General features: G+C 38.8%; 1 protein-coding gene and 2 long non-coding RNA genes across 6 annotated transcripts in view; 2 read left to right on the top strand and 1 right to left on the bottom strand.

Moving 5' to 3' along the window:
* Window positions 1-3,939: 3,939 nt before the first annotated feature.
* LOC118766562 overlaps window positions 3,940-27,417 on the bottom strand; it is a 28,683-nt gene continuing 5,205 nt past the window's right edge. For both annotated transcript variants that reach the window (XR_005002499.1, XR_005002500.1), the window contains one exon: window positions 3,940-5,408. This is a non-coding gene — a long non-coding RNA (uncharacterized LOC118766562). The remainder of the gene's footprint in view (window positions 5,409-27,417) is intronic.
* The window catches only part of LOC115220302 (putative uncharacterized protein DDB_G0294196), a 69,071-nt gene continuing 46,119 nt past the window's right edge, over window positions 4,466-27,417 (top strand). For all 3 annotated transcript variants that reach the window (XM_036510002.1, XM_036510001.1, XM_036510000.1), the window contains exon 1: window positions 4,466-5,033. In XM_036510002.1, the coding sequence (XP_036365895.1) occupies window positions 4,499-5,033 (535 nt within the window). In that variant the 5' untranslated portion in view covers window positions 4,466-4,498. The remainder of the gene's footprint in view (window positions 5,034-27,417) is intronic.
* Window positions 14,343-15,985, top strand: LOC118766563. Its single transcript, XR_005002501.1, has 3 exons — window positions 14,343-15,265; window positions 15,375-15,449; window positions 15,975-15,985. It is a non-coding gene; the product is annotated as an uncharacterized LOC118766563 (long non-coding RNA).

The raw sequence follows: 27,417 nt of genomic DNA, 5'->3' as shown, positions 1-27,417 counted from the left end.
ATAGAAAAAAAATTATCCAAAGATCGATAACAAAGTATATGAAGATTGAAGCTTTGAGGATTTTATTGAATAAATAATAAAGAATGTTATTGATCCGATCAATTTCGAATTTTTTTTGTAATATAATTTACCATTAATAAAATATGAAATTCCCAGTTCAATTAAAATCTAATCCTGGTCCTATTATCACCAGCAAGATGGGGATAATAAACCAACTCTACGTGAAATTTGTAAATGATTACACCTTAGAACAAATAATTTAAAATTATGTTCATATATGAAAATATTTAAAGGAAAATTATAATTTGACAATTAGAAAATATTTTATTTAAAAAAATTTTGTTTCATTTTGTACAAATACATTTATGATAATAATGATTTCTTTTCAACCAAAATTACACTATAATTATCTAATTTAGATAATTATAGTGCACTAGACCTTATCGTATTTATTTATTGACAGCAAGTCACATTATTTAGTGTATAAAATGTCATGGTTTAGTCGAAGAACAACAGTTCCGTGTTGTATAATTGGGTAAAATCGAAATTTTTCAATCGATCTTCTTTCAATTAAGACTAATGACGTAATTCCATGGTCTCGATCTGCCGTAAATCACAAGTAAAATATCACAGGACATTTAATTCGTCAACCGAACATAAAATGACAGTAAAAACCGTGAAGACGGAAGCGAAATTCTATCTAAGAATAAGTCCCAGCCAAGGCGGATCTCTCTCACACATACGAGCGTGCGCGCGCAGTGTGGCCAAATGGTTAATTTGGTCGCTTCGCTATCATAAAATTTTGGGTTTCGATTCCGCTGCATGGCATCTTCGGCAAGGGTCTTTTTTTCTTTTTTTTTTTCATATATAGCCTTGGATCGACCCGTGCCATGTGAGTGAAATTAGGTAGAAGTAATCTGTAAAGCGCTCTGAATGGATTGCAGCAGTAAGTCAAAAGATAGTCTTTTTACACACTGTCACGTGAATTCCACCTGAGAATTTAAGTGTACACGTGACTATGGAATATGGAATACTCGGCCACTTAAACAGTGATCCTGGTAATGTTGTTAATCGAACTGGATAATAAAACTGGTGGGCAAAATGCTAAGGACAATACCGGAGCAGCCAACCATTCGAGGATAAACTCAGGGAAAACCAGATACTACTGACTCACTTATATAGAAATTTCTAGCCATTAGGCGACTACAAAACTGAAAGAAAATACATCCAGCATAGCCGCAGTCCTACAACTGAAACCATTAAATAAGTAAACTGTGTATATATATATATATATATATATATGGATGTGTCTTTGTTCTGCAACCACCACCGCTTGATAACCGATGTCGGTCTGGTTGCAGCCTTGTAACTTAGCGGTTCGGCAAAAATGTGCAATAGAATAAGGTCAGCTACAGGTCTTAAAAGAAAATTGAATGTTGGGTTGATTTGTTCGACACGGCACCGTTCAAGGCCGGTGCTCCAGCATGGCAGCTGTCCAATGAGTGAAACAAGTAAAATAAAAAAAACACGCCCACACACATTTGGTATGTGTGTGTATGTATGTGTGTGTGTGTGTATGTTTGTGTCGGTGTTTGTCCCCCCCCCACCATCGCTTGACAACCGATGCTGGTGTGTTTATGTCCCCGTAACGTAGCGGTTCGGCCCAGATATCGATAGAATAAGTACTGGGCTTACAAAGGATAAGTTCTGGGGTCGATTTGTTCGACTAAAGGCAGTGCTCCAGCATGGCCACAGTCAAATGACTGAAACAAATAAAAGAATACATTATATATACGCTATATATATATATACGCTATATATATATATATACACACACGTATGCATTTATATGGTAAGCCATTCCTCCTACGACGAGAGTCATGAGAGAAAACGACCATGTAGTACGCATGCGCACTTGCAACGCGTATCAACTCTCTCTCTCTCTTTTCCTCTCTCTGTTTCACTCTTTTTCTCTCTCTCTCTCTTTCTCTATTCCATGTTGGCTGTTAAAATGTGTGTCTCACCACTTGTTACGGTAGGACTGCCTCATCTTACTGTTATTATAAGAGTTGGTGGTGATAGTCTATGAAATTGTATCGCATACATACTACATACATAACGGTTTTTTATTTCTTATATATATATATACACATTCATTGTCTCTGTATTTCTCACAAGAAATGTTCCCCTTTGATAAATAGATAACTTGCTGTCCCATTTTCCCCCCTCTTTGAAATAGACCCGACGCCATGTTCACAACTGACTCTGACACTTTTAACGATCAAAGCTTTTTTTTTTTAAAAAAATCACTTTGTGTCTTTTTTTGCCCTTCTACTTTACTCATCATTACAAGTATCGTTTTAATTACTAGGTGTAAAGAAAGAAAAGTTTATCTTTTCGTTAAAAAAAAACCAAAAAAACTCAGGACCACCAATTAATATTGGGTCAAAGGTCAAACAAATTTTTTTTTGCCATCGCGATTAAATATTTTTAATTTATCGAATTAATAATTTTTACTATTTTAAAGTAATTTCTTTTGCTTATCTTGATGTTTTATGGGTGAATTTTTGATATTTTATTTTTTTCTAAAATGTTTCATCACTCAATGGAATATATATTGTAGAGTATATATATATATAATATATACATACACATATATATATATATATATATATTATATATATATATATATATATATTTAATAGTGGAAACCGTATTAAAACTAAATTTGCTTCAAATAATTGAGCACGTTTGCAGACAGGTGCATCTTCTCCCCCCCTCCTTTCATGAGTGGTTTGCTGCGAATATATAATTCTAGCTTATTTTGGACTTGTGTATGTAGGGGTGTGTGTGTGTGTTATTCATACAAGACACGTGTATACATTTATAATGTATATAACATATACATGCATACAAATATGAATACGCATATATAAACACATCCTTATAAATATATATATATATATACACCCCCGTGCAACTACATAAGAACATCTACACATATACATACATACATGAATAATGATAAAGTACTGCAGATAGATACAGTGATGTTGAAAGAGATTACATACATTGAAGTGTGCGTATATCGAGTGATTTTAAATTAGATCAAATATATAGAAATCTTTTTATACTAATAAAAAGGGTTCAGCAAAGAATTGCTTCTCCACAGACCGAAGCTCAGAATTAGTAGCTAAAAATCTTAGCTATTTCTTCTACTTTAAAAAGGGTCTTCCAGAGAAACCAAAATACTTGAAGGTTATTCACACAGGAAGACCCTTTTTAAAGTAGAAGAAATAGCTAAGATTTTTGGCTGCTATTTCTAAGTTTACCGTGAAACGGTCCTGTTTTCATACCGAATTCTACTTGGGTGAAATTATTGATTACTTCTTAATTAATTAATTTTACCCTTTGTTATTATTGATAAATCTTTTTGTATATATACGCACACATATATGTGTGCGTGTGTTTATTACGAGGTATTTATTTGGAGCTTGTATAGAATGGTGCTAATGAAAATATGATTTTTTCATGTATATGATACTAGTATTATATATATATCAGACAAGTGTATACATAATGTACCATTATTTATATATATATATAATACCGTAGTGTCAAACTAAATATCCCCAACACCCTAGTATTATATTATGCATAATAAATATATCTATGTATATGCATTTAATATGTGATAGTTACATAAGCAGTTTCGAGTGAAGTTAATTAGATTCTAAAATGATTAATAAAATTTAAGTGACTCAAATATTTTATTAATTCGAAGCCAATAAAAATATAACCTCATTTTTACATTTCTGTCTTATAAAGTGAGAGTTATTATTATACTAATTAATGCTTTTTATTAATAATCATTACTTTTGTTATTTTGGTCGGATGTCTGCAAAGCATCAAAGAAACCCAGGGCCTTCTGGTGGTTCGTCTCTATTTGTGTAATATAATCCTACTGTATATAATTGGTGCTGAGACTAAATAAATCTGGAATATAGTTAACAAATATGGTAAAGAGCTAATATGAAGGCACAGTCAGTCGTGTTTCGCCTGTTTTTATGTAATTCTAAGAAATTTGTGTTTCCTCACGATTCACGCTTTATGTATGTTGGGGGAGGGGTAAATAAATTTTGATATTTTTAACAATTTCTTTTGTTTTCATTAATTTAATTTTGCACAATCCCATGTCAAAAATCAGAAAAATCTGAAAATTACTTTGACAGTTAAAAAGGAATAACAAAAGTTGGAGTGGGAGGTCTACTTTGGTTATTTTAAAGCATTTCATTCTTATTTCTTTTCGTTTCGGCAATTCATGAAATCCATGTCGGATTTTTGACTTTCTCCATTACTGCTGATTCCAATTTTAATTACGCCGTTTTTGCTTTCATTTTACCAAAGTTTAGATGAGATTGGACAACAAATTGTAAACTAGCTGATATACAGTGCATAAGATGAGAAATAAAATAGTTTTATTAGCAAATCATTTAACATGGCTCGTAGAGGTCCAAAGCAGAAACTGAAAATTGTCGACCAAGTTTTGACAGATGCAGAAATCCGAGATGAAAAGTGGACCTTAAATTCTTTGTCTAAGTCAATTGGTGATCCGGGTTCTTTGGATATTTTGGAATGGTTGGCCAAACGTCGGTTGATTAGAAACACATACACATGCACGACATGCAACATTCCATGTGGTGTAAATAAATATACAGGTTGCGAAGACAAATATAGGTGGTACTGCAGCCGTTGTAAAAATAGGAAGTCTATAAGAACTGATTCGGTCTTTGATAAATCTAAGCTGGATCTGTCACAGTTAGTGATTTTCATTTATTCTTGGACTAAAGATATGCTATTGCAAGATACTGCTGCGAAAACTGGCAGCGACTGGGCCCAGTTGTGCAAAGATGAGGGTATTCGTTTTATTGGACAACTTCCTATCCAAAGTGATGACACGGACTTGAAGAATGGAACTTCGGTGGTAGTCAAAATAGACAAGACCCATTTTTCCAGCAGGAAATATAATAGAGGTAGAGTAAACCAATGATATTCGCTGATACTCGTTCAGGTATAATGGGAGAGAAGCGGCGTAATTGAAATTTAACATGTCTTTTTAAGTGTCATTAATTAAAATAATTCTTAAAACTAATTACCGGCTCACTTAATAATCGCAAATTGAATGTATGGAAGTTGTAAAATTATTCTGGTTAATAATGAGCAAAAGTACTGGGTTTCTTCTTCTGTTGCAGAATATCTGACCAAAATAATGAAATTTATTTACATTCAATAACGCAAAATACAATAGTAGAAATAGTCATTCACTTTCTGTAATGAAAGTTGAGTGAAGATTATTTACTCCGCTTTTTCTCTCTTTAACATCATTATTTGTGGATTTTTTTCTTTTCCTGTAAAAAAAAAAAAAATCTGGATTATCCGAAAAAAAAAAAAATTCTGGATTATCCGAAAAAAAAAAAAGATGTAGGATAATATACAGAATTAAGTTTGATTATTTTTTTTTTTTGAGCGAAAAATAAAATAGTTATATTTATGGTTTTATAAACAGCTGAACATGTTTGGTTAGCAGTAGATAAATGCAGACAAGAATCGTGTGTTCTTATTTACAGTTGTCATTATATATATATATATATATATATATATATATATATATATATATATAATCTCGAAATGAAAGTCAATGTAGTAGTAGTAGGAACAAAAAAAAAGTGTGATCTTTATTTTGTAACTAAGAAGAGAAATGTCAAAGAAGGTGGCTTTTGGTTGGGCTTGTCATCGGGGAATAATTATAGAAATATATATTTTCGAGGTATGAATGCATATTTTATATGACAAAACATTGGGATCGGTAACAACGAAATTATTAAAGCTAAATTGTGGGATAACGAATGTGATAAAAGCCGAGTGATTTAATTATTACAGATAATTAGTTCTGTCATTTTCGAAGGCAGTGACAAATTTCATCAATGGATAACATATAGCAGCATCTTGGGGGCGAATTTCGCCGACACTTTCCGCATGCACAAATCCTTCCTTAAATTGGAAATGCACTGATCCTGTGCTTATTTCCACTTCGTGAGGATTTTCCTGGATAGTTACACGACAGTCTTCCATGACTATTCGCCGAACCTTCTCAATCGGATCATCGTTTCGGCTTGTGGACGGCCTATCCGAGCACGTCTTCGCTCGTCACTGAGCTGTGGCCATGTCTGAAGCAGTTGTACAACTCTTTGATCCGAGTTTTCCACATAGCATCGTCGCTAAAGGCCTGATTAATCTTCTGGATGGTTTGAACTTGAGTACCATCAAGTTTCTGGTAAAACTTGGTGCAAAATCTCTGCTCCTCGCGTTCGGTATTTTTGCGTGAAAACGAAAGTTCCGCGAGCGCGCACTACACGTCTGTACTCTAGGCGTAACAGCCGGGTACTGGCGCGGCCTACCGGCGCAAAATTTTTCATGCTTGCGCAGAAAGGGTGGCGTCACCTCCCACCCACAGGATTTCACCCACGCGGGTTTAGTTTTTGCGGGAAAAGATAAAGTCGGATACATTTTGAACGGGCTTTATATGTATGTATACACACACACACACACCATCTGCAGAAAACCAAGTAAAGGCTAATGAATTAATAAATATTAATCTTTTTCGATACAGTGAGGCAAAACTACCTATCGATATGATACTAAATTTAATTTAAAAGGCATGCTGTGTTAATTATTCCTGCCGGAAACATAATAATAATAACAATAATATAAAACATGAGGAATAATTTATAGTTTTGTGCTTAACGTACTTACCTCCCCTTACACACTTCGGCAGATTTTTGTTGTTTTTTTTTTAATAGGCGAGGAAGATTTTGTTGTGTTGCTTTTATATTTCGTATTTGAAATAAATATCTTTAGCTTCTAGATTCCCTAATTTGACATGAATAAACCCCTTTATACAGAGGTAATGTGTATGTGTGTAATGTATTCGTTTGCAAAAGATGGTCAACTTGCAGTGTTTAGAATGTTTCCTTGTCCTAATTTAACTAAAAGTGGGAAATACCATATTTTAATATTTTATGTGACGCTTTCGTGTTGTTTCGATATCTTTTCAATTATTTAAAATACGTTCTGTTGTTTCGTATCGTCGTTGTTTTGACGCCCATTTTTCTATACCTGCAAGAGTCGGACAGCATTTATTGACGTAGATTCCCTGGTCAGGTCCCCTTCCTGTCATCAACCCATACCTGTTTGCAAGCAAGGTAATATTTGCCCATGGCCAGATATGCTCGCACAGAATATTAGAAACGAATAACACTGCTTGTATGACAGTGACGCTCATTTACAACTTTCATGTGATGTCAAGACAAGAAAACAATCATACACACATCATCATCATCATCATTTAATGTCCATTTTCCACGCTGGCATGGGTTGGACGGTTTGACAGGAGCTGGCTTGTTGAACGACTGCACCATGCTCTACTGCCTGCTTTGGTATGATTTTTGTGGCTGTATCTCCTTCCTAGCGCCAACTATTTATATATATATATATAGATAGATTTTGATTGACTCAATACGTCTCCTCAAGTACAGTGTGTTGCCCATCACAATTAGAATCTCAATCAAATCGATATCAAAAAGGGAAATTTTAGTTGTGGCAGATGCCAGGACCACCTCAGTGGCTCCTGTGCTGGTGGCACGAAAAAAGCACCCACTACACTCATGGAGTGGTTGGCGTTAGGAAGGGCATCCAGCCGTAGAAACATTGCCAAATCAGGCTGGAGCCTGGTACAGCCTCCTGGCTTCCCAGACCCCAGTCAAAACATCCAACCCATGCCAGCATGGAAAACAGACGTTAAACGATGATGATATGGATCAAAACAGTTTGATTCAAATTTTTTGGAATTTGAATGACATTGTTTTGATCCATACATGTAACTCCCAATAAATGTGTTAAGTGCCTTTCTTTCATTTGTCCTCTCACTCCTGTATGTATACATATATATATATATATATATATATATATATATATATTACGTTATATAATTAGGGTTCAGTAAAAAAATTTACTTTACCACACACTGAACTTTTAGAAATAGCAGCCAAAAAATTTTAACTATTTCTTCAAGTAGAAGAAATAGCTAAAATTTTTTGGCTGCTATTTCTAAAAGTTCAGTGTGTGGTAAAGTAAATTATTTTACTGAACACTAATTATATAACGTAATGTTTTAAATATACCGTAAATGGTCTTTTTACATACTGAACACTACTTGGTAAAATTATTAATTAATAATTAATTAATATTACCCTTTTATTATTGACAATATATATATATATCATCATCATCATGTAATGTTATGCTGCCACATATGATATGTGGACCATATGACAGGGGGTTGCACCAGGCCCCAATTATCTGTTTTGACATAGTTTCTATGGCTGGATGCCCTTCCTAATGCCAACCACTTTACAAAATGTGGGTGCTTTGTATGTTGCACCAATACCAGTGCTTATATATACACACAGGAAAAGCTTCTTGTGGTTTCCATCTTGGAAATCTATTCAAAAAGCTTTGGTCTGTATGAAGCTACAGTCGAAGACACTTGCCCAAGGTGCTACACAGTGAGACTGAACCTGAGACCGTGTGGTTGGCAAACAAACCTCTTAACCACTCAGCCATAGCTGCCTCTGAAAATATTTAAACTAGTTGACTGGAGGTTTATTTAGTTTTATTTATGGCAAGAATATGCTATCTGGTGTCTTTGGGCTTTTAATTTTCAAAATACTGAAGACTTACTCTTTTACATGTTTCAGTCGGTTGACTGCAGCCATGCTGGAGCACTTCCTTAAAGGGTTTTAGTTGAAGAAATCAACCCCAGGACTTACTTTTTCGTAATCCTAATACTTATTCTATCGGGCACTTTTTGCTGAACCACTAAGTTACGGGGACATAAAGACACCAACATTGGTTGTCAAGCGATGGGAGGGGGACAGACACAAACACACACGCACACACACAAACATATATACAATGAACTTCTTTCAGTTTCTGTCTATCAGATCCTCTCATAAAGGCTTTGGTTGGCCCAAGGTTATAGTAGAAGACATTTGCCCGAGGTGCCATGCTGTGGGACTGAACCTGGAACCATGTGGTTGGAAGCAAGCTTCTTACCACACAGCCATGTCTGCACCTATAATTGTATGGATTAGTGATATAACTAACTTTCAACTTAATTATTTCTAAGGTAGACAGAAGACCTTTAATAGTTTTTATTTTAGGCAGAAGACCCGCAATTTTAATGAGAGTTGGAAGTTGTTACTATGGATCCCTGTACTCAACTGGTACTTTGTTTTATCAATCCCAGTGAGATGGAGAGAACTTTCAACTCAATAATATCAGACTGATGTTTTTCTAATAAAAATCTAATCTCATCCAACATTTGGTCAAATAGAAGGAAAGTGGCATTATTCAGATTGTGACCTCTGAGAGAATGGCTTTCCAAAATGTGTGAAATTAATTAGAGACTTTCAAAATAGGTAAATCATGCAGTCTATTCTCATCATTATCATCATCATTTAACGTCCGTTTTCCATGCTAGCATGGGTTGGACGGTTCGACCGGGGTCTGGGAAGCCAGGAGGCTGCACCAGGCTCCAGTCTGATCTGGTAGTGTTTCTACAGCTGGATGCCCTTCCTAATGCCAACCACTCCGTGAGTGTAGTGGGTGCTTTTTAGGTGCCACCAGCACAGGTGCCAGGGAAGGCTGGCTATGGCCATGATTGGTTGATGCTTTTTACGTGCAACATTTATTTATTATTTTCACAAAGACAGAATCCAAGTCATCGTCATCATCATCATCATTTAACATCTGTGTTCCTTGCTGGAATGGTTTAGATGGTTTGGCAGCATCCATTGAATTCAAGGGACTACATCATTCTCCAATATCTACTTTTGTGTGGTTCTTCTTAATGCCGACCACAATGTGTCCTGGGTGTTTTTTCTTTTTTTCATGGCACCAATACTTATGAGGTCATCATGCAGCCTGCAAGACTTAAGATCCCTTGTGCAAATGAAAAAGAATTCAAAATTTTGTTTTTATCCATTCCAGCAGTTATAAATAATGCTTCGTCATCAACATTGTTTTAATGTCTGCTTTTCCTCGCTTGCATGGGTCAGACACAATTTGTTGATGCAGGTTTCCTATGGCTGGATGCTCTTCCTGCCACCAACCCATACCTGTTTCCAAGCCAGGTGATATTTCCAGAAAGCTGGAAATGAACAACCTCACTAGTATCAAGGTGATGTTAGTTTACAACCATTACATAATGTCAAGACAAAGATACACACATACACATACATGATGGGCTTCTTTCAGTTTCCTTCCACCAAATCCAGTCACAAGGCTTTGATTGAGCTGGTCTCTAGTAGAAAACACTTGCTCCAAGGTGCCACACAGTGGGACTGAACTCAAAGCCTTATGGTTGGAAAGCAAACTTCTCAGCTACATCTGTGCTTAATATTGAGAAAATATAATTTCTCATATTTAACTTCAGGTTTATACAAGCAGAACAAACCCAACTTTGTCACATTTCTGTATCTCTTTACAATATTTATAAAATGTATTTCAAATTTATTTAGTTTCAATCTTCATAACATTTACATATTTGTTTCAGTTATTTAGGAAAGCCAAGCTGGGTTTTTGCATTCCACTTTATCATTGACCTCAGTTTTATTAATGTTGCACGCTTCCTATTTTAGCCAATGTTGCACTCTTCCTATTTTAGCACGGCGCTCTGTGCCGGTGGCACGTAAAAGCACCATCCGTTCGTGTCTGCTGCAAGCCTCGCCTGGCCCCTGTGCCGGTGGCACGTAAAAGCACCATCCGTTTGTGGCCGTTTGCCAGCTCCATCTGGCACCTGTGTGGGTGGCACGTAAAAAGCACCCACTACACTCACAGAGTGGTTGGCGTTAGGAAGGGCATCCAGCCGTAGAAACACTGCCAGATCTGACTGGGCCTGATACAGCCTTCCGGTTTCAAAGACTCCAGTTGAACCGTCCAACCCATGCTAGCATGGAAAACGAACGCTAAATGATGATGATGATGATTTCAACAACTTATTAGAGATTGTTAGCATTGAATATGTAAAAGACGTCTACACATTAGTTATAATTAGCTAGTAATAATAATAATAATTAATTCTATATAGTTGTGAATCATTATTGCATTCGTGGCTGGTGAGGTTTTAAGTTCGACACCAGCCTGTGCCGTGCCCCCTTGGACAAGATAAAAGATAGGCACCATCCTTGGATGTTCTACTTAGCTTATGTCAACTGAGAAGTATTAAAGACCTCTTCAGAATTTAGGAATTCTGATGAAATCAAATAGTTCCAACACTCTTATATTTTCCATCGTCATCATCTCCATCATTTACAGTTCAGTGTTTGACCATTTTCTTTGATTCTTAAGGCTGCATTAATACCAGACCTGAAAGCTATTTCATGTTGTACATAATTCTAAACATTTGAAATGTCTAAATTTTCGAACCCTTCCAACCATAAGCAGTTCTAGTTCAATAGTGGTGGTCATCTCTGCCTGGGTAAACTTCTAACATGGGGATAGTTGATGTCGTAGAAGTTGTCTATTAAAGATTATTTGGTTGATGTCCAGACTGTGGCTATCTTCTCTTTAAATCTAATATTCAATCCTTACTTTGATAGTATGGACCCTTTATATGTGTTGTTTTGATTGGTTATACACATTTGGTTGCTCCATTGAGCAGATCTGGCCAGTAAATATTTCCTTCGTGACTTTATTAACCCTTTTCTTACCATATTTCTGTTGAAATACACTTCCTTCATTTCATGCAGTAAAATAACTTTGTCATTATTAAACTTGTGTTTAGAACATTAATTAACATGAAATCGAAACTGATATCAAATTCGATGACTGGCATCTGTGCTTGTGGAGTGCTAAGAGCACCATCCGAGCGTGATTGTTGCCAGAGCAGCTAACTGGCTTCCGTGCCAGTGGCACGTAAAAAGCACCATTCGAGCGTGATCATTACCTGCGTCGCCTTACTAGCACTTATGATGGTGGCATGTGACAAAAACATTCAAGCGAGGTCGTTGCCAGTGCTGCTGGACTGGCTCCTGTGCAGGTGGCACGTAAAAAACACCATTTGAGCGTGGCCGTTGCCAGTACACCCTGACTGGCCCTCATGCTGGTGGCACGTAAAAGGCACCCACTACACTCTCAGAGTGGTTGGCGTTAGGAAGGGCATCCAGCTGTAGAAACTCTGCCAGATCAGATTGGAGCCTGGTGCAGCCATCTGGTTCGCCAGTCCTCAGTCAAGCCATTCAACCCATGCTAGCATGGAAAGCGGATGTTAAATGATGATGATGATGATGAAATTTCAAGAGATGATTTTAATTTAGATCACTTTCAAACTGGAAGTTGGTATCATACAGCCATGTGCAATATCAGGCAGTTTACTATCAAATTGGCCGCATTCGTACCTGTTTTATGTTCAAAATGGCCAGATCCAGCTTTTCACACCAACCCAACAATGACATTCAAAAGCATAAACAATCACATCATCAAAATCACAAAGCTAAAAGATGATAAATGGTTGGTTGAAAATAAAGTGAATGAATAAACTTTACATTTGTGAAGGCACAGTGGTTAGAGTGTCAGGCTCACAATCATGAGGTAGTGAGTTCGATTCCCCGACTGGGCTGTGTGTTGTGTTCTTGAGCAAGACACTTTATTTCACGTTGCTCCAGTTCACTCAGCTGTAGAAATGAGTTGTGACGTCACTGGTGCCAAGCTGTATCGGCCCCTTTGCCTTTCCCTTGGATAACATCAGTGGCATGAAGAGGGAAACTGGTATGCATGGACGACTGCTGGTCTTCCATAAACAACCTTGCCCGGACTTGTGTCTAGGAGGGGAACTTTCTAGGTGCAATCCCATGGTCATTCATGACCGAAGGTGGTCTTTACCCTTTACCCTATGTACATATAATGGCATGGAGAGGGGAGGTTGGTATGCATGGGTGGCTGCTGGTCTTCCATAAACAACCTTGCCCAGACTTGTGCCTTGGAGAGGAACTTTCTAGGTGCAATCCCATGGTCATTCATGACCGAGGACGGTCTTTACACGTTTTACATTTGACGGCCAGCCTCGTCTGGCCCCCGTGCCGGTGGCACATAAAAAGCACCATCCGATCGTGGCCATTTGCCAGCCTCGTCTGGCCCCCGTGCCGGTGGCACATAAAAAGCACCATCCGATCCTGGCCGTTTGCCAGACTCGTCTGGCACCTGTGTTGGTGGCACATAAAAACCACCCACTACACTCATGAAGTGGTTGGCGTTAGGAAGGGCATCCAGCCGTAGAAACATTGCCAGATCAAACTGGGCCTGGTGCAGCCTTCTGGCTTCCCAGACCCCAGTTGAACCGTCCAACCCATGCTAGCATGGAAAGCGGACGCTAAACGATGATGATGATGATGATGAGCAATCTGAATGTTAAAGGGTTAATGACAAGATTTGAGCAATTTAGTAAATTAGAGGGAAAATAATAAGTTCGATCCAAGTTAAATTCTAGATTTATCTGAATAAAACGGTAAAAAGTTCACAGAGATTGACTCCTTTGATACCAACCTACTTGAGACCAATGCCACCACCACAACCACCCAGCTCAGTGGGTCAAACTTTGTTTTAACCCTTTAGCACTCAGATTATCTGTCAAATGTAATGCTTATTTTATTTACAGTGTTTTTTTTTTAATTAATCATACATTTTCTCATAGGTATGAGATTTTAACGATGATTGTTTATTTTACACTGACATTGTAAGGTAGGTGTGAAAGGCAGGAGCTGACCAGTTTCAACATAAAACGGAAAATATTTTGGCTAGATATGGCTAGTTTAAATGCTAAAGGTGGAGGTGCAATGGCCTAGTGGTTAGGGCAGCAGACTTGCGGTCGCAGGATTGCGGTTTCGATTCCCAGACCGGGCGTTGTGAGTGTTTATTGAGTGAAAACACCTAAAAGCTCCACGAGGCTCCGGCAGGGGGTGGTGATCCCTGCTGTACTCTTTCACCACTCTTTCTTCTGTTGGCCTGCTCGCTTAGCCAGCAGGGTGGCGTCATTCGAAGGCTAAAACAATGCGAACGCATTGTGACCAGCGATGTGTAACAACATCTGATAGTCTGGTCAGTCACGTGATCACATGAAATGCTAAAGGGTTAAAATGGGTTAAATTAAAACTTACCAAATTTCCTGTTAATTTTTCTGCTCTAAACACCAGTTTAATAATGACAAAAGTTATTTTACTAAAGTCTTCATCTCTGAAAATAATCGACACAAATGTGGTGTATTTCAACAGAGATATCATTACAAAAGTATTAAAACTCTGGGGTTTTTTATTCTGACAATGAGGTACGATTATTGGTCTGGTTACATACTGGATTACTGATCATGGGGTTTATGAGTTCAGACTTTATTATAGTCAGATAAACCTTCCGTTTTCAACCTGCTTGATTGACACCAGATTTTTTTCTTTTCTTTTTCCCACTCTTAATTCCCAGTTCAAAGAATAGCAGCTCCAAGGGAAGGGTTTTCACATGTAAAACTATCAATATATAATGCTTTAAAATTTCTCTCCCACCTTCTCACAAACGACACTAAAAACATTGTGTGTGGTTGCCGACAGACATTTCAGTACAACATAACACACTGTACCCAAATATCTTCATACTCATCAGATACACCATCATAATAAGAGGATTAGCCAACAATTTTTTAGGTATTAAAGGATTAAATTATGGACATGTAATATCATTTAGAAAATTACAGTGTGTCAACTGAAGCAATATGGTTTCTATCTGCTGTTGAAGCTATTAATTATGTTACTAAATACCCATGGAGGACACTTAAAACGTCACTATATGCTTGATTACAGGGGTTTCGCATTTGAAGAAAAATAAACTGGTTATGCTTATAACTAACAGTTATACACAGTTTAGGCTATAGAACTAACAACAGTACCCAGCTTATGTCAAATTAGTCATAGTACCCAGCTTTAACAAAACTAGCTGTGGTACCCAACTTGTTTTACAAATTGCTGTAGTACCCAGCTTATTATTTAGCACTAACAACAGTACCTAGTTTACTATATTGAAATAGCAGCAGGACCGAGCTTTATAGAAAATAGCAGCAAAGAATGAACTCAACCCGTAACATTCTTGAAAATATGTCCCACATGTCAGACTGGGCCTGGTGCAGCCTCCTGGCTTCCCAGACCCCAGTTGAACCGTCTAACCCATGCTAGCATGGAAAGCGGACGTTAAACGATGATGATGATGTCCCACAGGCAAAATTTTAACTTGCTTGGTGCATAACTGTAGCCAACAACTTAGAACAAACACACACGTATTTATGCATGCACGTATGTATGACTGTGCAACCAGAAGGACTCAGGTTCAACCCCACTGTGTGGCATGTTAGGCGAGCTGGCAGAAACGTTAGGACGCTGGGTGAAATGTATAGCCATATTTCGTCTGCTGTTACGTTGTGAGTTCAAATTCCGCCGAGGTCGACTTTGCCTTTCATCCTTTCGGGGTCGATAAATTAAGTACCAGTTACACACTGGGGTCGATGTAATCGACTTAATCCATTTGTCCCCTCTGTATTTAGCCCCTTGTGGGTAGTAAAGGAATAGGTGTGTGGCATTGTCTATAGCCTCTGGTCGGTCCATACCTTGTGACTGAAATTGCATAGATGGAAACTATGGAAGCCCAGTGGCTGGCTTTTGCCTGTAATTCAGAAAGTATGGACTTGCCACAACACACACACACGCTGTGTTATGCTGATCCTCTCTGAGAATTATGTTAAGGTTATACACATCTGTGGAATACTCAGCCACTTATATGCTAATTCAATCAGCTGAACCCTCATTTAACATATGATGGAGATCAACCATGTGTATGTATGTTTGTGTCTGTCTATATATATATATATATATATATATATATATACACATACACACACACACATTCATATATATATATATGTATGTGTGTGTATACATACATATATGTTTATTTATTTATATATATGTGTGTGTATATATATATATATATCATCATCATCATCATCATCGTTTAGCGTCCGTTTTCCATGCTAGCATGGGTTGGACGGTTCTACTGGGGTCTGTGAAGCCAGAAGGCTTCATCAGGCCCAGTCAAATCTGGCAGTGTTTCTACGGCTGGATGCCCTTCCTAACGCCAACCACTCCGTGAGTGTAGTGGGTGCTTTTTACGTGCCACCCGCACTGGTGCCAGACAGAGCTGGCAAACGGCCACGAACGGATGGTGCTTTTTATGTGCCACCGGCACGAGGGCCAGGCGAGGCTGGCAACGGACACGAAACGGGGCGGTGCTGGCAACGGTCGCGAAACGGAAAGTTCTCTTACATGCCACCGGCACTGGTAACACATCTGCAATTTCCATTGATCGATTTCCATTGATCGATTTCGATTCTGATCCTCACTTGCCTCAACGGGTCTTCACAAGCAGAGTTTCGACATGCCACCGGCACTGGTAGCACATCCGCAATTTCCATTGATCGATTTCGATTCTGATCCTCACTTGCCTCAACACGTCTTCACAAGTAGAGTTTTGTGTCCCAAGAAGGGAAGGTATGCATACGTAGGCTGGCTCCATCCCATGTAGAAGGCCACGGGTTATGGACTCACTTGTCCTGCCGGGTCTTCTCGCGCACAGCACACTTCCAGAGGTCTCGGTCTCTAGTCATTTCCTCAGTGAGACCTAAAGTTCGAAGGTCTTATTATCCTTATTATTGTACATCAAGCAAATCAGATAAAACTATATATATATATATATATCAAACTTTATTGTTGAGTTAGAAAACAGAGAGATCTAATGGATACAACAAATTAATAAATAAATTTTTATCCCTTAGATCTCCGTTTTCTATCTCGATAAAAATGTTTGATGTTTTATGATATTTTATATAAAAGAAATATCTTTCCAAAATATATATAAACAAGGCGTAGGCGTGGCTGTGTGGTAAGTAGCTTGCTTACTTACTTTTACTTGTGGCGACATTCACCCTGGGCAGGTTGAGTCGGCTTCATCTACCACCCTCGAGGCATCTCGAAGAAGTTGGAAGACATTTCGTGAGAATATGTGGATTTCACAAGTGGTCCCCAACAATCCCACATGTGGAGACATCCCGTTTGCCGCAGATTGTCCGCAGACGCAGGGACAGAACAACCGAGGAGCCGCTGGTTGCCGAAGCAGACACTCCGAGGCTTTTCACCAGAGCCCCGTCTGCCGGGTTGTGGGCCTAATACCACTCGGTGTCAGACCAATCCGCCTTGGGTGGCCCTACCAGGAACCGAAGTTCCCGACAGCATAGCTCTGACACTACCCGTTGCAAGCGTCCCCACCATGGTGAGGAGGGGATGGACTTTGGGGACTTTAGCTTGCTTACCAACCACATGGTTCCAGGTTCAGTCCCACTGCATGGCACCTTGTGCGAGTGTCTTCTACTGTAGCCTCGAGCCGACCAAAGCCTTGTGAGTGGATTTGGTTGGCGGAAATTGAAAGAAGCCCATCGTATATATGTATATATATATATATATGTATGTGTGTGTGTGTGTATGTTTGTGTGTCTGTGTTTATCCCCCCAACATCGCTTGACAACTGATGCTGGTGTGTTTACGTCCCCGTAACTTAGCAGTTCAGCAAAAGAGACCGATAGAATAAGTACTAGGCTTACAAAGAATAAGTCCTGGGGGTCGATTTGCTCGACTAAAGGCGGTGCTCCAGCATGGCCACAGTCAAATGACTGAAACGAGTAAAAGATGTAATTCAGTCTGTTGATCATCTTTATGATGTATTAAGTATAGATATGTGGAGATGGTACCACATAAAAAGCATCCAGTCCACTCTGCAAAATGGTTGGCATTAGGAAGGGCATCCACCTGTGGAAACCAAGCCAGAACAATCTATGGAATCTGGTGTAGAGACCCTGTCAGCATAGAAAACACAAGTTCAGTGATGATGATGATGATGGTGTGTGTGTGTTAGTGTCTCCTTGTCTTGATATTGTGTGAAAGTTGTAAGCGGGTGTCACCTTCATGCAAGTAGCATGCTTGTTTCGGGTCTTCTGTGCAAAACATGTTTGGTGATGGGGAAGGTCTGTGTTGCTTAGAAACAGGTGAGGGTTAAACAAGGGCACATGTACTCGTGTCGATGGGATCAACTTACCTGCTCTCCCACCTCAAAAATTATTGTCCTGTGCCTAAATCAAAAACCATTATAAAGAGGCTGGAGACTGGCAGAATTATTTGAGAATTGGATAAAATGCTTAGTTGTATTTTGTCTTTGCATTCTGAGTTCAAATTCCACTGAAGCTAGCTTTGCCTTTCATTCTTTCAGGGTTGATAAAATAAGTACCAGTTGTGAACTGGGGATATCAATGTAATCAACCGCACCCCCTCCTCCGAAATTGCTGGCCTTGCACCAAAATTTGAAACTTGTTATTATTTTAGTAGTATTTCTTCCAACTCTTTATGTTCTGAGTTCAAATCCTGCCATGGTTGTCTTTGCCTCTCATCCTTTCTGGGTCAATAAAATAAAGTACCATTCAGGTAATGAGATCAATTGCATCGACTAACTGCTTCCCCACAAAATATTTGACCTTGTGCCAAAATTTGAAACCATTATTATGGGGGTCGAATACAGATGTCAATGATTACTTACTTTAAATTTTGAGCTCAAATCCTGGCAAATCAATAAAATATATTCTGATCATGTGACCACCCCCACTCAAGTCCAATCTGTCTGCTGGATCCCCATCTCATCTTTATCCCCATAGACATCATCTCAGGTTTGCACTAACCACTATTACAGTCTTTCTTTCTCTAAACATCATCTCTTTGAAATTTCTTCCCTGCAGCCATCAACATGTAGTTAGCTGTTGAAGGACATCAATGATGCCAATCTCAGTGGTCTTGGAGAGTCTTTGAAGGCCATGAACCTGGTACCTTCTCCACACCAAATCATTAAGAAGAAGAAAATAAAAATAAAATCAGCTCCAGCCTTCTCAGTGTTGCCATTAATCCTTTCAGGAGTCAATAAATAAAAGTACCCACCCAGGATGATGGACGAATAGAATAGTTAGAGGGGCGGACAGGATGCCTAGAGCAGTGCTTTTCAAACTTTTTGCTGGAGCGGAACCCCAAGGAAACATTCCACTGGCTCGAGGAACCCCTGTGCAATAATTTAATAGTCTTATGCACACATATCTGCACAGGAGAATTAAAAATTACTGCCGATTTTAGCAATTTCGTAACTTCTTGCGGAACCCCTGCACTGTACTGGCGGAACCCTGGTTGAAAACCACTAGCCTAGAGGGACCTATATGCTCTTAATTCAAATATTGCATGGCTGTGATAAGATGTTCACTTCATAACCACATACAGATGTGTGTGTGTGTATAACCAAAAAACCATATGTGGCGACAAAAGAGGTAGACCTCAGTGTCAATGAATGATGTAGTTATGGAGACTCACATACAGGACTTTAAGTTTCTGTGTCAAAAATACGATAATTGTCACACTTCTTCAGCTGTCATAAGCCCACAGCACTATCAATTACAAATGCCTGTATTGTATGAATAGTGCTAAGAACACCAGGTTTACAACAGCTGAAGAAGTATGAGGATCATCTCATCATTCACATAGAAACTTACAGTATTGTACATGAGTCTCCATAACTACATTGTCCATTAAGAATACGTACATATTTATGTTTCCCTGTTTTGACATTGAACACTGATCGTAAAGTAGTGTTTCTGTCGTACAAATGATGGTGTTCACTTGCTATCTTCTGTAAGATCACGGCCAGCCTTTATGCTAATTGTATTTGAAGGGTGTTGGGGAAATATTACCTTTCTTAGAAACAGGTGAGGATCAGCAACAAGAAAGGTATTCAGTCATAGAACATCTGCCTCAATGAATTCCATCCGATCCATGCAAGCATGGAAAAGTGGATGTTAACCTTTTAGTATTCAAATTCACTTTGCCAAATGCAATGCTTATTTATTTGCATCATTTCGAATTAACTGAACATTATCTTGTAGCTTTGAGATTTCAATGGTATGACTGTTTATGTTTAGAATGACATTGTAGGGTAAGTGTGAGAGGCTGGATCTCAGCAGTTTCAATATAAAACAAGTAGAATATTTGAGCTTGATATGGCTGGTTTAAATGCTAAAGGGTTTCAGTGGTTCTCAACCAGGGTCCACATAAGATTTCTGAGGGTCCACGCAAGCAGAATAGTAAATTGGAGACTTACAGTTGTAAGTTAGGGGTCATGAGAAAAGATACTGGATACATATTATCTAGGAACATGCTGTCATGGTAGGCAGTTGGTGACCTTTATGTAGTAAAAAACCAAGAATAAGCGAAGCACAGACGAATGACTGAGTTGAAGGCAGATCTATTTCTGCCTTTATAGCATATAAAGAAGACGTTGTTGTAGGAGTGTACGCAGCACATGTACTACAACAGTATTTATGCGTAGCTTAAATACTGAAATTGAAAGGCAGGTGTGAATTATACTTACCTAATCTACAAAAAAAAAAAACATTTTGCACAGTAATCAGAGTAACCTTCATAATTTTATTGAATTAGGTCCACATTTTGCCATGAGAGGAAAACGTTACTATCGATCTATTTTATTCAAGGTAGGCTCTGTCTACCTTGCCTACCCAGGTGGCACGTCCCTGATATTATCCTTATTAGTCTGTGTGGAGGTTGCTGGGCATACAACCGGCATAGTAAAGTCGGTGTGAGCATGCTGTGGTTTTGATCCACTGGTTGGCCAACACATGCTGGGTTTTATACATTTTTGGAATGACCGAGAGAATATAAATAGAACTTGGTTCAAATCAAACTAGAATTCATTCACCATTCTGCTCTTTTTCTGCTCTTCACAGAATTAATATGTAATATATTATATTTCTTTATCAGGTGTGGCAGTGTGACAAGAAGTTTGCTTCCCATCCACATGGTTCCAGGTTCAGTCCCACTGTCTGGCACCTTGGGCAACTTGTCTTCTATAGCCTCAGGTCAACCATAGTAGACAGAAACTGAAAGAAGCACTTCATATGTGTGTGTGTATCTTTGTGTCTGTGTTTGTCCCCCACCACTACTTGATAACTGTTGTTGATGTGTTTACATCCTCAAAACTTAGCAAAACACTCCAACAGAACAAGGACCAGATTTAAAAAATAAGTCCTGGGGTCAATTCATTCAACTAAAATTTTTCAAGGTGGTGCCCCAGCATGGCCGCAGCCTAATGGCTGAGACAAGTAAAAGATCAAAGATCATAGAGAAACCACCTCACCCCCACCCAATTCTCTCCCTCGTTTCTTTGAGATCATTTCATCTTTCACGTTTCTATTTCTCTGTACTCCATTTTTACTGGATTTTCACCACCAAGTGTCAGTGACTTGGTAGCGTAAGAAGTTTGCTTCTTAATAACATGGTTTGGGGTTTCAATCCCACTGTGTGACACCTTGGGCAAGTGACTTCTACTCTAGCCTTACAACCTACACAACAGCATGTCATCTTTCATTCGTCCTGTTTACTGTAACATCAATATTATTCTGCAGCTCCAAACTGCCAGACATCCCCTACTCTCCCACTCATTCCTGCTTGCCTTGTGCCTTGAAGGTCCTCCCTGAGATCGCATCAACTCCAGCCAATCACTTCCGTACTCTCTTCTGAAATATAAGTAATCATTTGGTCCCCCTGCAGTACAAAGACTGTTTTGCTCTGGCCCTTTTCTCATAATCCTCAATCCGTAAACCCAAAGTTCTCTCTGTCTCTCCTCCAATCCTGAGGAGTGGTCATAGTCTTGCAAGCTGCATAGCATCTTCACTAGTGCTAGCAGCATGAAAATAAAAGCACCCACAACAATCTGTAACGTGACTGGCTTTTCATAAGAAGGGCATAAAGTCATAGGAGCCATGCCAAAGTGCATGCGAGCAGAATGCAGTTTTGGGACCCATCAGATTCTCTCAAACCATCCATGGAACATGGATTACATTAAATGATGATTATGATGATATTAAAGAGAAAGAACATTGTCACAACTGTACTGACTCACCACCTTGTGTGTGTGAGTATGCTCACATTTTATATATATATTTATATATAGAGATAAAATTGCACAGTCTCACTCAATATATGATAAGTGTATGTATGTATATACATAGATACATACACACTTGCGTGCTCACTTATGCATATTTTTATATGAATAATACCCATATTTTTATCTGCAACTAAAGGAGGCAATGACCTTTAACTTTGCAAGCCATCCCTCCCCTCTACAGGTACTCTTGCTGGTGGGTTATCTGTAGAGAAAACATAGATAAGAAAGGAGTTTCAGAGATGAGAGGAGAAAAGGTGAATGTATAAGGTAGGCTTGGATAGACACAATGTGACAATTAGAAGGGCTGGAAACATTTTGGTGACAACAGGAGACTGAGAAAAGAAAGATTGATGTGTTTACAAATATTGTGGAACAAACTGATGTAACACATGGAAGTATAGACTTATATAAAAGTGTAATGGTTCTCTTACTCTCAGCTTGTGTGTGTGTGCACATGCACATTAATGCAGGAATGAAATTTGTTTATGTGCTATCTGAGGTCAAAAATCTTTTTGAAGCAAGGTTGATTTTTTTCCAATCTTATTATTGCCCGGCTTCCGCGCCAGTGGGACTTAAAGGGCACCATTCAAGCATGATCATTACCAGCGTTGCCTTACTGGCACTTGTGCCCGTGCTAGTAGGGTGCCAAAAGCACCATCTGAGCATGATTGTTGCCAGAGCAGCCAACTGACTTCCGTGCCAGTGGCACGTAAAATGACACCATTTGAGCGTGATCGTTACCAACATCACCTTACTGGCACCTGTGCCGGTGGCATGTGTAAAAAGATTCAAGCGAGGTCATTGCCAGTACCGCCTGACTGGCCCCCATGTTGGTGGCTCGTAAAAAGCACCCACTACACTCTCGGAGTGGTTGGTGTTAGGAAGGGCATCCAGCTGTAGAAACTCTGCCAGATCAAGATTGGAGCCTGGTGCAGCCATCTGATTTGCCCGCCCTCAGTCAAAATCGTCCAACCCATGCTAAGCATGGAAAGCAGACGTTAAACGATGATGATGATTATCAAAACAAACAGATATAAATATTACTATTATCCTTATTATTGTACATCAAGCAAATCAGATAAAACTATGTGTGTGAATCCTCATTTTACTGTTCACTTTTCCCTGCTTGCATGGGTTGGATATGGTTTATTGAGGCATATTTTCTATGGCTTGTTGCCCCACCCGTCACCAACCCTCACCTATTTTTAAGCAAGGTAACATTTCTCTGTAGCCAGACATGTCTGCACAAAATATTGTAAATGAAAGATCCTGTTTGTACAACAGCTACACTCACAACTATCGTGTCAAGGAGACAAACACACACACATCGTCATCATCATCTTTTAATGTCCATTTTCCATGCTGGCATGGGTTGGACGTGTCAACTGGGGTCTGGGAAGCCAGGAGGCTGCACTAGGCTCCAGTATATATATATATATGACGGGATTCTTCATGTTTCCATCTACCATATCCACTCACAAGATTTTTAGTTGGCTTGGGGCTATTGTAGAAGACACTTGCTCTTGCTGAAGGTGTGATTGAACCAAGAACTATGTGGTTGTGAGAATCAAACCTCTTATCACCGTGAGACTGAGCAATTTTATATATATATATATATACGTGCAGGTGGCACGTAAAAAGCACCCACTACACTCACAGAGTGGTTGGCGTTAGGAAGGGCATCCAGCTGTAGAAACTCTGCCAGATCAGCCTGGTGCAGCCCCTGGCTTCCCAGACCCCGGTTGAACCGTCCAACCCGTGCTAGCGAGGAAAATGGACATTAAACGATGATGATGATGATATATATATATATATATACACACACACACACATACATAAAGGCACTCAAACAGAGATATTGATTTGCCTTTACATTTGTTTTTTATGCTAGCATGGGTTAGACAAATGTAATATTAGTTCCATATTTTAGCACAAGGCCAGCAAATATGGGGGAAGGGATAAGCCGATTACATCAACCCCAATGCTTAACTGGTTCTTATCTTATTGACCTCAGATGGATGAAAGGTAAAGTTGACCTCGGCGGAATTTGAACTCAGAATATGAGGACAGATGAAATGTTGCTAAGTTTTTATCCTAATGTGCTAATGATTCTGCCATCTCATTGCCTTAAACATATGTAATATCAAGACATTATTTCAGTCAGATACACTTCCTCTTGGTAAACTGTTATGGGGATAATAATAACAATGGGACGCCCCTCCCATGCGACGAGTGGTATGTGCTAGTCATTACAAATACTGTAATGTAGGAAGTCAAGTTGTCGAGAAGTCGGTCATAGTTTTGTCTTTACTTGTCTAACTATACTGCTATACTGGAGTGGACGTTACAACAGTCTGGCGTTGGATTACAACATAAACCCTATCAACTTTTCAAGTACCGGATCATAGAGAGAGGCAGATTGATAAATATAGGCTTGTATATATGTTAGCACACAAATTTAGTTCTGTTAATTTAGAAACATACCTATTTATTACAAAATAATGTAATGTTTTCTTTGCTTCTTCATTGTGCTGCAATTACATAAACTCGTTTACATTAAGATGTCATAAATGTTTACTATTTTGTGTCTATTTTACCAAATTTTTCTGGTATTTCTCATATCCTCCAAACAGCAAAAAGGATTTTTGGGAAATCTGTGATGGTTGTTTGTGAGGCTAGAAAATATAAGATACTGGAAAATAATTTTAGCACAATTTACAGACAATTTCTGACCGGTATCACAAGTAGAACTTTTATACAGTGGCAGCCAAGACTGTTTATATTGGTCTCGAATTTTGGCCCAAGGTCAATAATTTCAGAGGAGGGGCTAAGTCGATTACATTGACCCCAGTGCTCAACTGGTCCTGATGTTATCAACCCCAAAAGGTAAATTTGAAGTTGGTGGAATTTGAACTCAGAATGTAAAGACCGATAAAATGCAGCCAAGCTTTTCCCCCCAATGTGCTGCTAATGCTTCTGCCCAGCTTGCTGCCTGGACTGTTTATGTTAAGATTTCATAACTGTTCGTTTACACTGAAGTATATGATAGAATTTGATGAAAATTTTGTCAGCTCATTAGTAACAGCTGTATGATTAACGGAATAATTAGAACAAACCCATAACTTCTGTTATGGAATATGTTGGGTTTCAGTTTGGTCTAAAAGTGTACAGTATGTGATGTGGTGGTGGTGGTGGTGAATACATTTCGTGGTGTGTTATGGTAGTAAGGACATGTCTGATGGTGTGGTGTGGGTGTGAGAGCAGGTGTGGTGATGTACACGTAGTATTGAGTACATGTTGTGGGGTGGTGTTGGATGGTCGGGAAGACATGGTCTATATTAGGAAATCAGAAGTGTGTGGGTGGAGAGTAATTGTGAAAAACCTGCAGTGATAGATTTAGTCGTGAAGCCAGGTTGTGTATTGGGGTGGTGAGGACTTGCAGTGTGATGTAATAGGGTTGATTAGTAAAAGAAGACGGTCAGCGTGGCAGATGTGGTCAGTGTATATTTTTGGTCTGCCAGAAAAACGTATTATTGATTATCCTGGTTTTGGGACAAATCATCATAATTGTTTTACGTCCGTTTTCCATGTTTGTAGAGACTGGATGAGTCAGTTTTAACTCAGCATCTCTCTGCATGTTGCTGTCCTTCAGTAACACATACGTAACAACAGAGGAAATCCATCAATCTTTGCTATTATGTGTGCCATATTTTATGGTAGGGTTTTTCATGGCTGGGCACCATCTTCTTATCATCAACCAATTTAGAGCTGGGTGCATTTTATCATACCACCTTCATCAGAGATTTTTTGGGCCACCACAATTAACAAGTTCCTTCTACCTTGCATCACACTTTGTAAAGAGATATTTCTCACCTGCATAGATTGTAGGATCCAAATCACCTCTTGTTCTGCTTCCTTTTCCTTTCCGGAACAGTTTTTGTGTCTGGTTGACTTCCCTATCACTAACTGATAAAATTTATTAAGATGGATATATTGTATCATTTCACTGGGACGAGAGATTATCTGGCAGGACTAAAGAATCCCTGCTAACCCTTTAATTCTTTGAAATGCTTCCTCTGTAACAATAGGGTTATTAGTATTAGAGTAAATATCATTTTGTTGGTAACACCATGGGCCATTGATATTGAATAAAGTGTTAAATACTTAATGATATGCAAATTAGAAGCCCCATTTCTCTTAAGCAACTGGACTTGATGAGTATATAAACAGATTTGGCTGCTTGTTTCTCTGGAATTGGTCAAATGATGTGGAGATCTCTGATGAGAATACAACAAGGTTCAAAACCACGTTTGTAAGTCTGCTACACAAGTTTATATATATTCTTTTCTACTCTGGACACAAGGCCCAGAATTTTTGGGAAGGGGGCCAGTCGATTAGATTGACCCCAGTATACAACTGGTATTTAATTTATTGACCCCGAAAGGATGAAAGGCAAAGTTGAACTCAGAACGTAAAGACAGATGAAATACTGCAAAGTATTTTGCCTGGTGTGCTAACGTTTCTGCCAGCTCGCCACCTCATGTGACCAATATACTATATCATCCCTTGATACTGTGTGGACTGAGATCCCGGTTGACCGTCTGCTGATAATAAATAAAGAGTTAAATGTTAGCAGATCCAGTTCTGTGTAACTCCTGTATACAAGCAGACTGGCAGCTTGTTTCTCTGGGACTTGACAAATGATGTGGACACCTCATAAGGTCGTTCATCACGTTTCTCATTCTCCGGAGAAATAGTTTGATTTGCTATGTTTGTATTTCCACTCAGTGGTTCTTACATATATGTAAATGTGAGACACTTGGCTTCTTCAGTTCAGCTCTACCTTAAAGTTACATTAGATGTGGTATACAGATTAAAGATGTCATCAGCATCACCATTATGGTCTTATGGACTACTTTTAAATATTTGCATGGGTTAAACAAATTTCATCAACACAGATCTTTTCTAGGGCCCAAAGATTTTCTTGTCACCACCTTTCACCTGTTTCCAAATAAGGAAATAATTCCGTTCCTGATCTTTGAATACAAACAGCCACAATGGCCACACATGTTTCCATGCCACATTCAAAGCACCCAGGACACCTCTGCAAAGTGGTGGACATCTGGCCATAGAAGCTAAATCAGACTAGAACCTGGTGTAGCT

This window comes from Octopus sinensis, linkage group LG16 (genome assembly GCF_006345805.1).
Source record: "Octopus sinensis linkage group LG16, ASM634580v1, whole genome shotgun sequence".
Lineage (NCBI taxonomy): Eukaryota > Metazoa > Mollusca > Cephalopoda > Octopoda > Octopodidae > Octopus > Octopus sinensis.
Note: the sequence above shows the minus strand (reverse complement) of the source record. Positions and strands in the feature narration are given on the sequence as shown.